Source organism: Schistocerca americana, chromosome X (genome assembly GCF_021461395.2).
Source record: "Schistocerca americana isolate TAMUIC-IGC-003095 chromosome X, iqSchAmer2.1, whole genome shotgun sequence".
Taxonomy (NCBI): Eukaryota; Metazoa; Arthropoda; class Insecta; order Orthoptera; family Acrididae; genus Schistocerca; species Schistocerca americana.
This window is the reverse complement of record NC_060130.1, coordinates 558,747,729-558,762,632: the sequence shown is the minus strand read 5'-3', so window position 1 is coordinate 558,762,632 and position 14,904 is coordinate 558,747,729. Positions and strand designations below refer to the sequence as shown.

General features: G+C 41.4%; 1 protein-coding gene across 6 annotated transcripts in view; it reads right to left on the bottom strand.

Moving 5' to 3' along the window:
- The window catches only part of LOC124556799 (single-stranded DNA-binding protein 3), a 382,113-nt gene that overhangs the window by 184,238 nt on the left and 182,971 nt on the right, over positions 1-14,904 (bottom strand). For 3 of the 6 annotated variants that reach the window (XM_047130814.1, XM_047130816.1, XM_047130818.1), the window contains exon 5: positions 14,736-14,786. In XM_047130814.1, the coding sequence (XP_046986770.1) occupies positions 14,736-14,786 (51 nt within the window). The remainder of the gene's footprint in view (positions 1-14,735; positions 14,787-14,904) is intronic. The other 3 variants (XM_047130815.1, XM_047130817.1, XM_047130819.1) reach the window with 1 other exon arrangement.

Here is a 14,904-nt window from a genome sequence, read left to right as displayed (position 1 = left end):
TTAAAGGAAGTGAACATATCGTTTTGGGCTCACCCAATATAATGTCTGCAAAACGTTTTGAGAGCCTCACCGCCGTACTTCGAGAGGCGTGTCATTTCTTACTGCTGCCAGTCTTTGAGCAATTCAAGTGCACACGTGTTCAATTAATTTCATATTCATTACAACAAATAACTACCACAGATGAACGTGAGCATTTTTATAATGGGCTTTCACGGAACTTGGTAACTTTGTTTGACATTTAAAATATATGTCAAGAAACATACGTCATCAGCTCTGCTGCAACTGTTTCCACCCCGCTGCACCCATAACTTCACAGAAGTTTGTGTATTATTTATCCTCTCCCCACATACTCCTTTGGGCAAGGATTACTAAAACTTTTACGGACTGTAAATAGAATGTTTCTTCTGCTATGTTTAATCGATGGGCTTGTATTTTTTTTAAGTTTAAATGTTATGGCAGGTTAATAAAAATACCGTAATTATGTCATAAGAAAAGATTCAAACGAAGAAAGAATGAAAGGAAGAAGAATTGTTATCAAAATAAAACGCCATACAACGATTAAAACGATGTGGGCTAAGATTCGAAATGAAGTACAATAATTATGTTTGAAATAAAATTACACGGATAAAAATAAAGATCACAGAGATTAAGATTATTAAGAAAAATTACCACGCCGTTGGAACTGAATCCACGACCTACAGTCTACGATCCTACAGCTTTTGTCTCTTCTTGAAGTGAAAACTCTTCCAGTGTGTGTAAAATTTCAAAGTCGTGACTCTTTGCGACACATGTTACAAGCGAAGTGGTTCACATAAATTTTTATATATATATATATATATATATATATATATATATATATATATATATATATATATAATGGTGATTGTGCGTGAACCGTACAAGAAAAATACATGCTGTCACGGACTGCTATGCACATATTTTTGAGATCTACATTCGGTATGTAATTTAGTAGATTGGAGAACGCAACGAATAAGCCGTGTCGATACAAATGAATGAATTCGGAGAAAATTTTGCCGCCTGTGCAATATACTGGCTAAATCCTAACAGATACATCAAATGGTTCAAATGGCTCCGAGCACTATGGGACTTAACATCTGAGGTCATCAGCCCCCTAGTCTTAGAACTACTTAAACGTAACTAACCTAAGGACATCACACACATCCATGCCCGAGGCAGGATTCGAACCAGCGACCGTAGTAGCAGCGCGGTTCCGGACTGAAGCGCCTAGAACCGCTCGGCTACAGCGGCCGGCAGCAGATACATCAAAGTGATGTAGTACGATAATGTGTATCTCAAAAAATATGTACACAAAACACAGGAATAGCACGTTCTTCTCTGATACGGTTCATCCACAATCGCCAGCTTAGTGTTTTGTATTGGCTGTGCACGGCGACTTCCAACAACGAAAATAGCGATTGCGCGTAAACTATAAAATCTAGAGAGACTATCACTGGAACATTCAAAAGAATGTGTTACTTTAATTTTTACATGTAAAAGAAAATAAATTAATTTTTGAAAGGTTTTCTTTTTGATTAAAAGAAACTGAAACATGTTCTCCTAATTTCAAGTGTTTTGTTCTCACATGACGAACTTTGATTATATTTGTACCTGTTAGTGGCTGGGTGTATTTGCTTTCTTTGAAAAAACGTTGTTCAACGAAAGCATTTTCCGGGTAGCTTCGCCGCTGTGCATTGTCGGCTCGGAATCAATGAGCGCAGTTGTCCGCGCACGTGTCGCGGCGTCCACGTGAGGCTGGCTCTGGCCTTTGTCCTCTCCTGCTGGTGGAGCATTCATATTGTTCCCTAAAGTTACTGCCTGTGTACAGCGAGGCTACGGCACTACCCACCTATGCTCATGATGATATTTTCGAGGGTCTACTGTATCACAAGAAATTTTTCGTAGACGAGGATCCACCAGGGTGAACAGCTGAAAGCTGTGAAACATGGGACCCAATGTTATACAGCGGTGCAAGAGGTTTCGAAAATCGATTTCACCCCTTCGGTTCTGCCCTATGAGAACTTATTCGCTCTTAGATCTGACGCAGCGAACTGGTTCTGGCTTCAGTACAAAATGGGTGTGAATTGCAATACAGACATGTACCGGCATCCGATTAAATAGCAGGCTCCATTTTATTTTGTAATTTTTCCTTCTACGGAGATCGAGATGGCCAACACGAGCAGCAGGCCTAGAGATACGGGCCGACAGTACGCACCGTAAAGTGCAAAGCGTAAAGCAAAAGACGAAAAAGAAAAAAAGCTTTTATCAAAAACTCTTAAGCTGTCTGAGGTTTTTAATGTTCAGACTGATGCCGAATCTGAGGGAATTGAAGCAGGACATATTAAAGTTGCACCTCACTGTACAGATGGTGGCATTGGGACCACAACAAAATATTTATCAGGATATGCAAGTCTTTCCCATGTAGCCACATTTTTCTACACGTGACACTGTAGTCGAAAGGACAACAAGTCCTCCAAATCCAGCCAAACAAAAGATAGAAGCATTGCACGCCCTCTCGCCCCATAGACTCCTTCACGCCAAAGACAGGTGAAATGATATTACACATTCTGCAAGCAAAAAACGAAACTAAAGTAAATTGTACTCCATAGGTATTGGTGAATGGCCGAGAAACTTTGATCCAGATTACTGGAAAGCGAATGGAAATAGTGAAGTAAAATATATGTAGAGCAATTTTCTGTCTTCGAAGATAAAATATTATAAAGGAATTAAACCACGATTCTGTTGAACACCATTTTTCACAGGTAGACATAGACTAAAGAATAAAACTCACATTTGAATTTGATTGTTTTATTAGAATCTAAAGGGAAAGTTTTATGTTTTGTTTGCTAATTTACTAATTCAGACAGCTCGTCATGGTTTACGACAGATGACTTTGATAACTGGAAGAACGATAATATTTTGCTGAAAAGACATGAAGAAAGTACGTTGCACATAATTTCGTTGTTAGTTTGCAAAAACAAGAATGCGCGTGTCGATTCTCAACTTGTGAGTCAAACAGGGACCAAACGAATGTATTGGCGAACGCTCTTAGAACGAATTAGTGCAGTTTCAACTTTGTTAGAGAACGAGGACTGGCATTTCGTGGTAGTGGTGAAGTAGTTGGATCACCTTACAGTTGGAATAATTTAGGTTTATTAGAATGAATGGATAAATTTGACATTTTTTGTTCAATATACACATATTCATGCAAATAAAAGAAATGTATATGGATTATACATTTCAAGAACAACGTGCCAGGATACTATTTTGACAAAGACATGGTTGGAGAACGTGGCTGTTACATGAAACAAATTGTTGCTGGTATACAGCAACCAGCTACAAATTGGTTTTAGGTTACTTTAATTACTTTTGAATACATCGTGGGAGCAGACAGTGATCAATATTATTACTAATAGTTATTATTAAAATCAGTCTTAATCACGAATTTATTTCTTCTGGTAACCGGGTTCGACCACGACTGTGGTCATCTTCAGACTAAAATGCTTTATGAGCAGAAGCCTCCTTCTGGTGGTAAATCACTGTTCAGGCTCCTATTCATGCAGCATTTTGGTCTGAAGATGACCACAGGCGTGGTTGTAACCGATTACCAGAAGAAATAAATTCGTGATTAAGACTGATTTTAATAGTAACTATCAGGTTACTTTATTTAAAAAGCACCGTTACTGGTTTCAAATTTTTCACAATTCATCTTCAGATGGTTTTTTAATGCTTTCATCAAAACAAATTATACCAATTTTTTGGTTGGATGTTATACACCAACAATTTAACATACGAGGAATTTACCCATTTAGTTGCATCAAGCATACAAGATCATATTTGCGAAATTAGCAAATTCAATCTTCCTGTTTCATTGGATTCTACTCCAGATACATCGCACGTAGGCCAAATGACTAATAGTGCATTATATCCTGCCATCTGGTCCAGTGGATAGATTGTTAAGATTCTTGCATATGGAAAGTCATATTTCTGAGCAACTAAACCAGATATTACTAACTTTTTTTTAATGAGAATGACGTTGATATCAAAGACTGTCGCGGGAACAGTTATCACAATGCTAGCAACATGAATGGGAAGTACAGCGGCTTCGATGAACGAATTAATAAGATAAATAAATACGCAGAATGACTTCAATATAAAAATATACTTTTTCTTCGACTTCGTTGAAAGCCTCTATATATTTTTCCCGCTTCTGCCTATTAATGGGCTGTTCTTTTGAATGCAATGAAAGTAACTAGTCAAAAATTCAGATTGTGAAAAGGTTGTCTAACAGTAGGTGGTCGGCCCGAGCAGTTCCTACGAAGGCCCTTACGCGGTTTGACCATTATCATGCAAGTTTTGTATGACATATCCAATAACATGGATCGCAAGGTAGAGTATCTTAATCGGGCTAGCTTCGAAGATAGGTTAAGTTAGAATCAGGAATACTGACTATCGCTTGGAACAAAATCCTAGAATGCTTGCAAGCGGCACACTTCGCTGCAGTCGTCTGACCAAGACTTTACCAAGGGATACTCCTCTTTTAAAAACAGATACATGGGTACGCCCAAGCAATGTGGTCCACATTTTCAAATAATGAAGCAAAAGACAAAGTGGCCGGATGTGAAGAATGTATGCAACAGAATTGAAGAAGACGCGAGCGAAATACAAAGTATGACAATTTCAGTGGCTCTACTACAGTCTATGACGTTGAAGAAAATCATACACCTTACCAACATTTCGAAAGTCAGGTGTTTATCGTCATAACTGATAACATGCTGTATGCGTCATCTAAACGCATGGAAGCGTTTCATTGAGTAATTTGTATATTTGGAATACTTCGGCAATTTAAGCCTAACACCAGAAAATGTCTTGAAAATAATTCCAATTATCTTCAGTGCTTACTCACCCAGACGATTTGGAAGAAAGCCTAGGTAAAAAACTGCGGCAGTTTGCTGAGCTGCGCAAAACAAATGTGACCCTTGCTACTGACAGCAAAAATCGCGGCCCCTGGAACTGCAGTTTTACAAACTTTTAATGGAAAATTCATTTGAATCGTTTTTCTCAAATGTAGAAATACACTGACGGGAAAAAAATTCCAAACCAGGGAGGAGTTGTGCGACATAAGCAAAAGTTGGTAGGCGTGTTTCCCCATATGAAGGATGATGTCTATTCAAATTTCACGCCAGTCACGAAAGAGTACTGCTGCTAACGCCACTATGAGGATGCAAATCAGGTTTGCTTTAAATACACGCTGTAACGGTCGGGAGCGTTAGTTCCCTTTGGGATTGGACGTGGTGAGTTGATGGTAGTCAAGAATGCCTTTAAGGCGACAAAAACGCCATTAACACCTCACTGAGTCTGAACGAGGTCGTGTAAAACGGATACGAGAAGCTGCATGTACCATCTGAGAGACTGCAGAAAGACTTGCCAGACATGTAGCCACTGTGCATGTTTGCTGGCAGTGGTGGTAACGACAATGTACGGTCGCAGAAGACGGCTCCGGACAGCCATTTGGCAACACCGAGCGGGAATACCATCGTGTTCGGCGTGTGCCTCTGGCGCGTCGTAGTTCATCTGCAGCGGCCATTTTACCACAAGTTGGCAGAACACTGACAACTGGTACAAATCGGTTACTTCAAAGACAGCTCCGAGCCAGAGATAGAGGCAGGCATTCCACTGACGCAAAACCACCGCCATTTGAGACTTCAGTGGTGTCAAGTGAGAGTTCACTGGAAATTTGTGGTAAGAACTATGGGACCAAACAGTTGAGGTCATCGGTCCTTAGACTTACGCACTACTTAATCTAACTTAAACTAACTTACGCTAAAGACAACACATACACCCATGCCCGAGGGAGGCCTCGAACCTCTAACGGGGGGAGCCGCGCGAACCGTGAAAGACGCCCAAGACCGCACGGCTACCCAGCGCGGCTAAGAGTTCACTGGAGGGCGGGGTGGTGGTCTGTTGTGTTTTATGGGACTGCCTCAGTGCCAGTGACGGCCGTCAGCTGGTTAGGAGGAGGCCAGTTAAAAGCCTGCAACCAATCTCTCTTGAGTGCTAGAGACACTGGACCTACACTTTGAGCCGGCCGGAGTGGTCGAGCGGTTCTAGGCGCTACAGTCTGGAGCCGCGCGATCGCTACGGTCGCAGGTTCCAATCCTGCCTCGGGCATGGATATGTGTGATGTCCTTAGGTTAGTTAGGTTTAAGTAGTTCTAAGTTCTAGGGGACTGATGACCACAGAAGTTAAGTCCCATAGTGCTCAGAGCCATTTTTGAACCTACACTTTGAGTTATGGTATGGGGATAGATTTCGTAGGACAGCAGGAGCACTCTAGTCGTCATCCCACGCACCCTGACTGCGTATACGCCAGTCCAGTGATTCGATCAATTGTGCTGCCATTCATGAATAGCATTCCAGGGGGTGTTTTTCAACAGGATAACGCTCGCCCACATACCATTGTTGTTACTCAACATGCTGTACCGTGAGTCTACATGTTGCCTTGGCCTGCTCGACGACCAGAGGTCTGAAATCGATCACATGTGGGACATAATCGATCGTCAACTTTAGTCTCATCCACAAACAGCATTAACCGTCCCTGTATTGACCGACTAAGGGCAGCAGTCATGGAACTCCACCCCACAAACTGACACCGGGCACCTGTACAACACAAAGCATGCACGTTTGCATGCTTGCATTCAACATTTTGGCGGTTACACCCATTATTAATGTACCAGCATTTCACATTTGCAGTAGCTTATCTCGCACTTACACTAACCTGTGATCTCGCAATGTTAATCACTTAAATATGATGCCTAAACAAATGTATTCCTGAAATTTCATTACCCCACATCAATTATTTTTTGATATTGCGATTTTTCTCAGTCAGTGTAGTCTTAAGCATTTACTTGTTTTTTGATAATCGTCAACTGCAGAGGAGAACGTTCTTTTTCAACATTAAGGCGCAATGATTTACGGAACACCATGGGACAAGAATGTCTAAACGACCTCACCTTAAGGAACAAGAACTGTTATTTTCTTAGAGACACAGATTTGGGTAGTGTTAGCACTAAATTTCCCCTAATTAATTCGAGCAAAGCTTTTTAGTGAAGTGTTGTTTTATTTTATATCCTAAACTTTGAGGTCTAAAGAAAATCAACGGCCCCTTCTCAGGACTTGCCACAGGCTCGCGCTGGCTTAATCCGGCACTGATATCTCATCAAAACTATCCGGACACCACCATGTAATGCGGAATCGACGCCTAGATGTGACGAGAGGCGGACTCGCCAATATAAAAGGAGGTGTGTAGCACTGTGTGTCAGCAGAGAAGCAGCAACAGCACAATAGATCGGTCACGAGAGCTCAGAGACTTCGATAGTCAACTGGTTTTCGTATGCCACCTGCGTAACAAATCCACCAGGGACATTCAACCATTCTACAGGCGTCCACGCCGACTGTTAGTGATGCGATTGTGAAGTGGAAACGGGAACAAACAGCCACAGCTAAACCAAGATCAGGAATATCTTCCCCGACGTCACGCCATCACCTTACAAACGGCTCTGGAAATATGGATGTATTATTACCTGGATCTGAATTATTCCCGTTTATTCCTCGGAACGATAATGGCATGAAAACTAACTGCATTAAAATGGCGCTTCTTATCTAAAATTACGTATTTATGAGTTCCAGTACGCAGAAATTATTATTTGCTAGTTCGATAACTTTCGTTTGTAGCTGTTTCCGCCACTCATATGCACTACGCGTGAACATACTATCGAGGTAATCCGCACGCACGGAATTCTGAACACCGTAGCATTACCATCCAATGCCATAAGGTATCCTTTTAGGAAGAGACTTGCTTGACCTTGCTTTTAAAATTTCCGGTATTTCCCAATGTGAAACAATTTTCCACAGCCAACTACTTAGCACGTTTGGCAAATCGGGTACCATCGAAATGTACACGTGGCATGGCCCTAATGGACGTGTCTGGCGGCTACATGTCGTTATTCAGGTACGTTTGTCAATTGTGTAACCATATACCTTGTATAGCCGAGTTAAGAACGCTTGCGGTTGTAGCGGCCCAATTGTATCCGCTATACACCTTCAAGTAGTAATGCTAGGTTGATGCTGCGAAGATATTAACTGAATGATGGAAGTACGATTGTAAGTGGGGAATAATCACTTTAATAATTGTTCTGTGTATCTGAAACGGTGAGTAACAAGCCGTCACGCAGTATGTCATGTCAGGGAATGGAGTACATGAATGGAGGAGGCGTGAGCAGTGACAGCAACCCAATCCTAAACCTGACAAAAATCCTCTCTTTCCTCAGAATTGCAGACTTATCGTTCTCCCAAGCATTCTAGGCACAACTTTAGAACGCCTAACCCTAATTCCACTGCAAGATTTCCTCACCGACAGGAACATCACACTCCCTGAACAGTTGGGTTTGGCGCGGGTCATGGCATCATATCCCTGGACACCCGATTGGTGGAGTAGATCTGCAAGGCCAGGGCAGACAAGCACAGCAAGTTGGCGGTTTTTTTTTGGGCATTTAAAAGACCTTCTATTGTGTCTGCAATGTCGACCTAATATACAAGTCCCACCAGTATGACTGCCCTCGGCATCTGCTGAAGGTCCTTCCACTCATTATTAAGTAATAGAAGTAAATACTGATAGACATAATAGTATTAAAACAATAGAGGCAGGAGTGCCCCACGGTTCTATCCTGGGGCCCATCCTATACAGTATGTACACGAAAGACATGTCATGGCGGGACAGTACCCATCTAACACTATTTGCAGATGTTACCGCCATTTATGCTAGCCCCCCGAACTCCAATTACATCGTGCTCAACATACAAAGGCACCTTGATGAGATTACACAATGGCGTAATTTATGAAAAATTAAAATAAACCCGACGAAATGCGATGACATGATCTTCACTACCAGGAGACTCCAAACGGTGGACACATTATAGACGGAAGGGATCTCCCCTGATGCGATATTACCAGATGTCTAGGACTAGCGCTTGATAGTAAACCACTGTGGAAGTCACACATACTCGACGCGTGTAATTATGGTTCACCTAGACTTTCCAAGTTATACCTATTGTTCAAGGGCATTGGACTGACCATCGAAGCTAAATTACGTACCTGGAAGATGGTGGTCCTTCCTGCAATATTATATGGTTACGAGATCTGGGACATGGCCGCAGACACTCATGTAAGAGAAGTGCAAACAGTTCAAAACAAGGCCCTTAAAATAATCACGGATGATACACTGTTCGTCCCTAACACATTAATACATAGAGACACAAACATGCCCACCATTACCACAATCACAGAACAACTAACTCAATCATTCTATTCAAATGCAGAACATTCTGCACAAAATCTTATTTCTTGCTTACGATCTGATCCCTTTCACGTCATTCATAAGCATTCTAAAAATAAACTAACCAGAAACTTTATCTACATCTACATGGCTACTCTGCCAATCACATTTAAGTGCCTGGCAGAGGGTTCGCGGTTCAAATGACTCTGAGCACTATGGGACTTAACAGCTGTGGTCATCAGTCCCCTAGAACTTAGAACTACTTAAACCTAACTAACCTAAGGACATCACACACATCCATGCCCGAGGCAGGATTCGAACCTGCGACCGTAGCAGTCGCACGGAAACCCATGTTGACTGTGTGTCAATAGACAGTTTTCTTCGAGGTAATTCATAATGTTTGAACACAATATGTGTTCCAAAATCCTGCTGCATATCTACGTTAACGATATGGGCCTGTAATTTAGTGGATTACTCCTACTACCTTTCTTAGATATTGGTGCGACCTATGCAACTTTCCAGTCTTTGGGTACGGATCTTTCGTCGAGCGAACGGTTGTATATAATTGTTAAGTATGGAGCTAATGCATCAGCATACTACGAAAGGAACTTAATTGGTATACAGTCTGGACCAGAAGACTTGCTTTTATTGAGTGATTTAAGTTGCGTCACTACTCCGAGGATATTTGCTTCTACGTTATTCATGTTGGTAGCTATTCTCGATTCGAATTCTGGAATATTTACTTCGTCTTCGTTTGTGTAGGCATTTCGGAAGGCCGTGTTTAGTAACTCTTCTTTGGCAGCACTGTCTTCGATAGTATTTACATTGCTATCGCGCAGAGAAGGCACTGATTGTTTCTTGCCGCTAACATACTTCACATAAGACCAGAATCTCTTTGGATTTTCTGCCAGGTTTCGAGACAAAGTTTCGTTGTGGAAACTGTTATAAGCATCTCGCATTTAAGTCCACGATAAATTTCGAGCTTCTGTAAAAGATCGCCAATCTTGAGGATTTTGCGTCTGTTTAAATTTGGCATGTTTGTTTCGTTGTTTCCGCAACAGTTTTCTATCCCTTTTTTTAAAAAATCAAGCCATATCTGGTCTACACTTATATTATTCATTTAGAATGAGTGGAGACTGTATCTCAGGAAGGCGTCAAGTGAATTTTTATCTGATTTTTTGAATAGGTATATTTTTCGCTTATTTTTTGAGGATTTTGGGATTACAATATTCAATCTCGCTATGACAACCCTGTGTTCACTAATCCCTGTATCGGTTTTGGTGCTCGTTATTAACTCAGGTATTAATTTACAGTAACAAATAAACAACACACAAAGAATACACAAGCAATTAAAAACCTCCATGCTTTAATAAACCCTAGCTGAAACATCATCAAGCATTAAGGCAACAGCCACTTGTCCTTGTGCAACGGCAGCACGGAACATACAGGTGCTGTCGTCGAGCTGAGAGAAGACTCTCAAAAAACTTTTTTTTAACGCCAGTGTTTGCATTATATCCATTCCTGAATTAGAACTTTTACATGCTCCACGACAGCATTATCCACACTGATAAAATCTTAATTTCACTTCAAGAAATCTAATTAGATATTATGAGGCTCATTCAATGTAACTGAGGTTTCACAATATGTGTAGCTACTCTTGTATTCAGCAATTCATGGGTTTTCTTTTTGCTAATTTGGAGTGCAATGCCAGTTTTCTTTTTTAGTTAATGAATGTTAAGATTTATAGAGAGAGAATTATTCTTTGCCTGAGGTGGATTACTCCTCGGAACTCCCCGAGTTGAGGAACTTCGATTGTTGTAGGACGTACGTGAGAATAGGCTGTCGTACGCAAATTTAGGGCCCCAGTACGATTTTATGAACTAGGTCTGTTGCTACAATCTTTGATTTTTATGTTAGGCCCCCTTTTATCGACGATTCACCCGAGCCGGATTAGCAAAAGTGATACATATGAAGTGAGTGCTCGGAAACTGGAAGTTGGACTTCTAATAGTTAAACCCAATCTTTCAGGCCATTCAGTAAGAGAACTGGCAAAAGATATCTTAAAATTCTTGTTGCCATTGGAGAAAGGTAGAAGGTATTTAACATACATTCAATGTTGAAGAGAAGAATGTAAATGACAACTGGCAAAGAAAAAAACTTAAGACAGATTAATGCGCTCTCGGCGCAAGCACTAAAAAACAAGGATAGTAAGGTTTCAGAAATGTCCTTTTCAAAATAACGATCCTGGTATTCGCTTTAATCAATTTAGAGAAAAAAAATGGCTCTGAGCACTATGGGACTTAACATCTATGGTCATCAGTCCCCTAGAACTTAGAACTACTTAAACCTAACTAACCGAAGGACATCACACAACACCCAGCCATCACGAGGCAGAGAAAATCCCTGACCCCAATCAATTTAGGGAAACCACGAAAAACAATCGAAATAACCGGACGGAGATTTGAACACCGTTCCTCCCAAACTCTATTCAAGCGCCCTAACTACTGCCTCACTATACTCGGTAGTAAGCAAAGAACGAGTAACTTCAAGATGTTTAACTTCATCCTAATAACAAACCGCCACCTGCCGCAGTCACACAAATGTGTGTGCATTAAACACGGCGCGCCTGTAAATTTTGGTCTCAGAAGATAATGGGAAGAAGATTTACAAACCAAATACTTTTAATGACATTCAAAGTAATTACCATTAGCTACAACACGCTTCTGACATCTGTCGTAAAGCTGTTGGAAATTTTCAGCGAACGAATTTTGTGGAACCGCTCGAAGAACGGTGGTCACGCGTTGCTAGACATCACCATCATTACAGGAGATAAAATCTGGTGCTACCAGTACGATACGGAGACCGAGCGTCATTCGACGGCATGGTGTTCATCGTCTTCCCCGCACAGCTCAGGTAGAATTTCATGACGGATCAAGCCCTTGCTGTAAAAAAAAAAGGAGATAACATCGTCTTAATCTTGGATTTTGTCAGCCGACTTTTTCTTGTGGGGGACAGGGAAGACTATGAACACCGTGCCACTGACTGTCGCTTGTTTCGGGGTCGTACTGGTCTCACCTCCTGTCATGATGCGGATATCCAACAACGCGTGGCCACGGTGCTTCGAGCGATTCCACAAGAAGCGTTTGCTGAAAGTTTCCAACAGATTTACAACCGATGTGTGTAGTAGTAGCTAATAGCGATTACTTTGAAGGCCAGTAAAGGTTTTGTAACTTGTTTCCTCTATTTTCTGATGCTATTCGTGGACTTTTCAGACGCATCTTCTATGGCAAGCAGCGCGGGGTAGCCGTGCGGAGGTTCGAGTTCTCCCACGGGCGCGCGTGTGTGTGTGTGTGTGTGTGTGTGTGTGTGTGTGTGTGTGTGTGTGTGTGTGTGTGTTGTCCTTAGCGTAAGTTATTTTAAGTTAGACTAAGTAGTGTTAAGCCTAGGGACCGATGACCTCAGCAGTTTGGTCCCATAAGAACTTACCAAAAATTAAAAAAAAAAAATCTATGGCAGCTGAGTCCACTGTGCCCAAGAAATGGACTCGTTTAAGATTTGACAGCAGTAATATACACCATAATCTGTGTACTGTGAGGTGAAAATTGATATCAAAATCACAAAGAATTTAACACACGTGTCATTGCTATAGATATACATAATATATACTACTGACGCTGGGTTCTGCACCCGAATACTGGTTTGGCTATTAAAAATTTTGAATGCAGTTCAAGGTGTTTACAATAGTCCTTTAAAGAAGAAGCTATGGAAGTCTTTGGTGGATAGTTTGCAACCCTTCCGGGACCATATTTCTGCGATGTAACCCACATGAAGCTATTTAAAAGCCATCCTGGCCATCTTAACGTAACGATGAACTATCTGACCTATATCCCACAATTCATCGCTTTCCATAGTATTTGCAAGCAGTAGACATCACGTTAAGAAAAATTTGTGGTAAGGTCTTATGAGACCAAACTGTTGAGGTAATTGGTCCCTAAGCTTACACACTACAGAATCTAACTGAAATTAACTTATGCTAAGGACGGCACACACACCCATGCCCGAGGGAGGACTCGAACCTCCGACGGAGGGAGCCGTGTGGATCGTGACATGACGCCCTAGACCGCGCGGCTCACGTTAAGGCGACTTCGATGACTGTACCCGATGGTATGAACTTGGGAATCTGAATCGGCAACAGCATAGGTCACGTAAGGCCACGGACTTTGTCAACCACGATCAATGATTATGTACATATGTTCTATACGCGTGAACTGCGTATACTGTCGTTGACTCGTAATCAAACCAATTGTGACCGATAGAAAGGTTACCTGCGCTCTACCTGCTGCCGATGAAGTACTAGTTTGCGTAAAAGCATAACAGGAAACGGCGCCAGAATGATGCACCCACTCTAATAGTGGGAACTACTAAGTGGGATATGCGAACAGTCCGGCCGCCATGTCATCCTGTGTCATATGGAGTCATTGGGATGCAGTATGAAGGGGCATAGGGTCAGCAACCGCTCTCCTTGCCGTTGTCGGTTTTTCATACCTTGGAGCAGCTATTTCTCATTCAAGTCGCTCCTGAACCAGCATCACGAGGCTGAGGGCAGCCCGTTCCAATCCTCCCACCACGGAAAAAATTTCTGGGCAGAACCGACAACTGAACCGGGGACCTGCCACATGGCAGTCAAACGCGCTTACCACTCTAAATGAAAGCGGACAGATGAACATTTATAACTAATACATCAGCCATGTTACTTCCCTAGCGTCTGACACGCACCGAATCGAAAATTTGTGTAGAAACATAAATATTCCGCTCACAGTAACCAGGTGACTGTGCACAACGACTGAAATTACATAGCACTTTAGCAAACCTCCCTATTTGTTCACTGTTTAATATCATGTGGAAGGGAGACGAAGAGGTAGATAATATTACCTACAATATAATATTAGGAATATGTTTTACGACAGTCATGCAATTTCTTGTCCCACAGTCGGCAAAGTTTCACCAGAGTCAAAGTCACATCGAATTTTCCACTATATACGTACACTAGAAATTATGATTTTCGTTCAAATTCGACGTAATACTTTTAGATTTTTGTGACAATTGAAAAATTATTAAACTACAAGAAAACATTATTCCCATAACTTATCAGATGAGGCTGCAAAGAAATATTTCTAGGTGCATTAGTTCAACTTAAAATTATTACTGCAAATCTCACTAACAGTCAAAATGAAAAAAAAAAATGTTAGTTCCGTCAGAGAAATCCAAAATTTATCCGTTTTCGCGGATATCTATACAATTACCTCTGGAACGTGAGAAAAATATTTTTTTACAGAACGGTTATCTAATCATGCACATTCATATTAGTAGTGAAGCAGTATTACCATACTCACGTGTGCAATACCGTTGACACCATAACCGGAGTTTACGAAACCCTGTAACAAGAAGAAAACAATATTAGAACACTAACAAGCTGAACCGCGTACAATAACAAACGGTGCTTGTTATGCCATGGTTTGCAGACACGATGAAACCTCTGCGGCGTTTTTACGA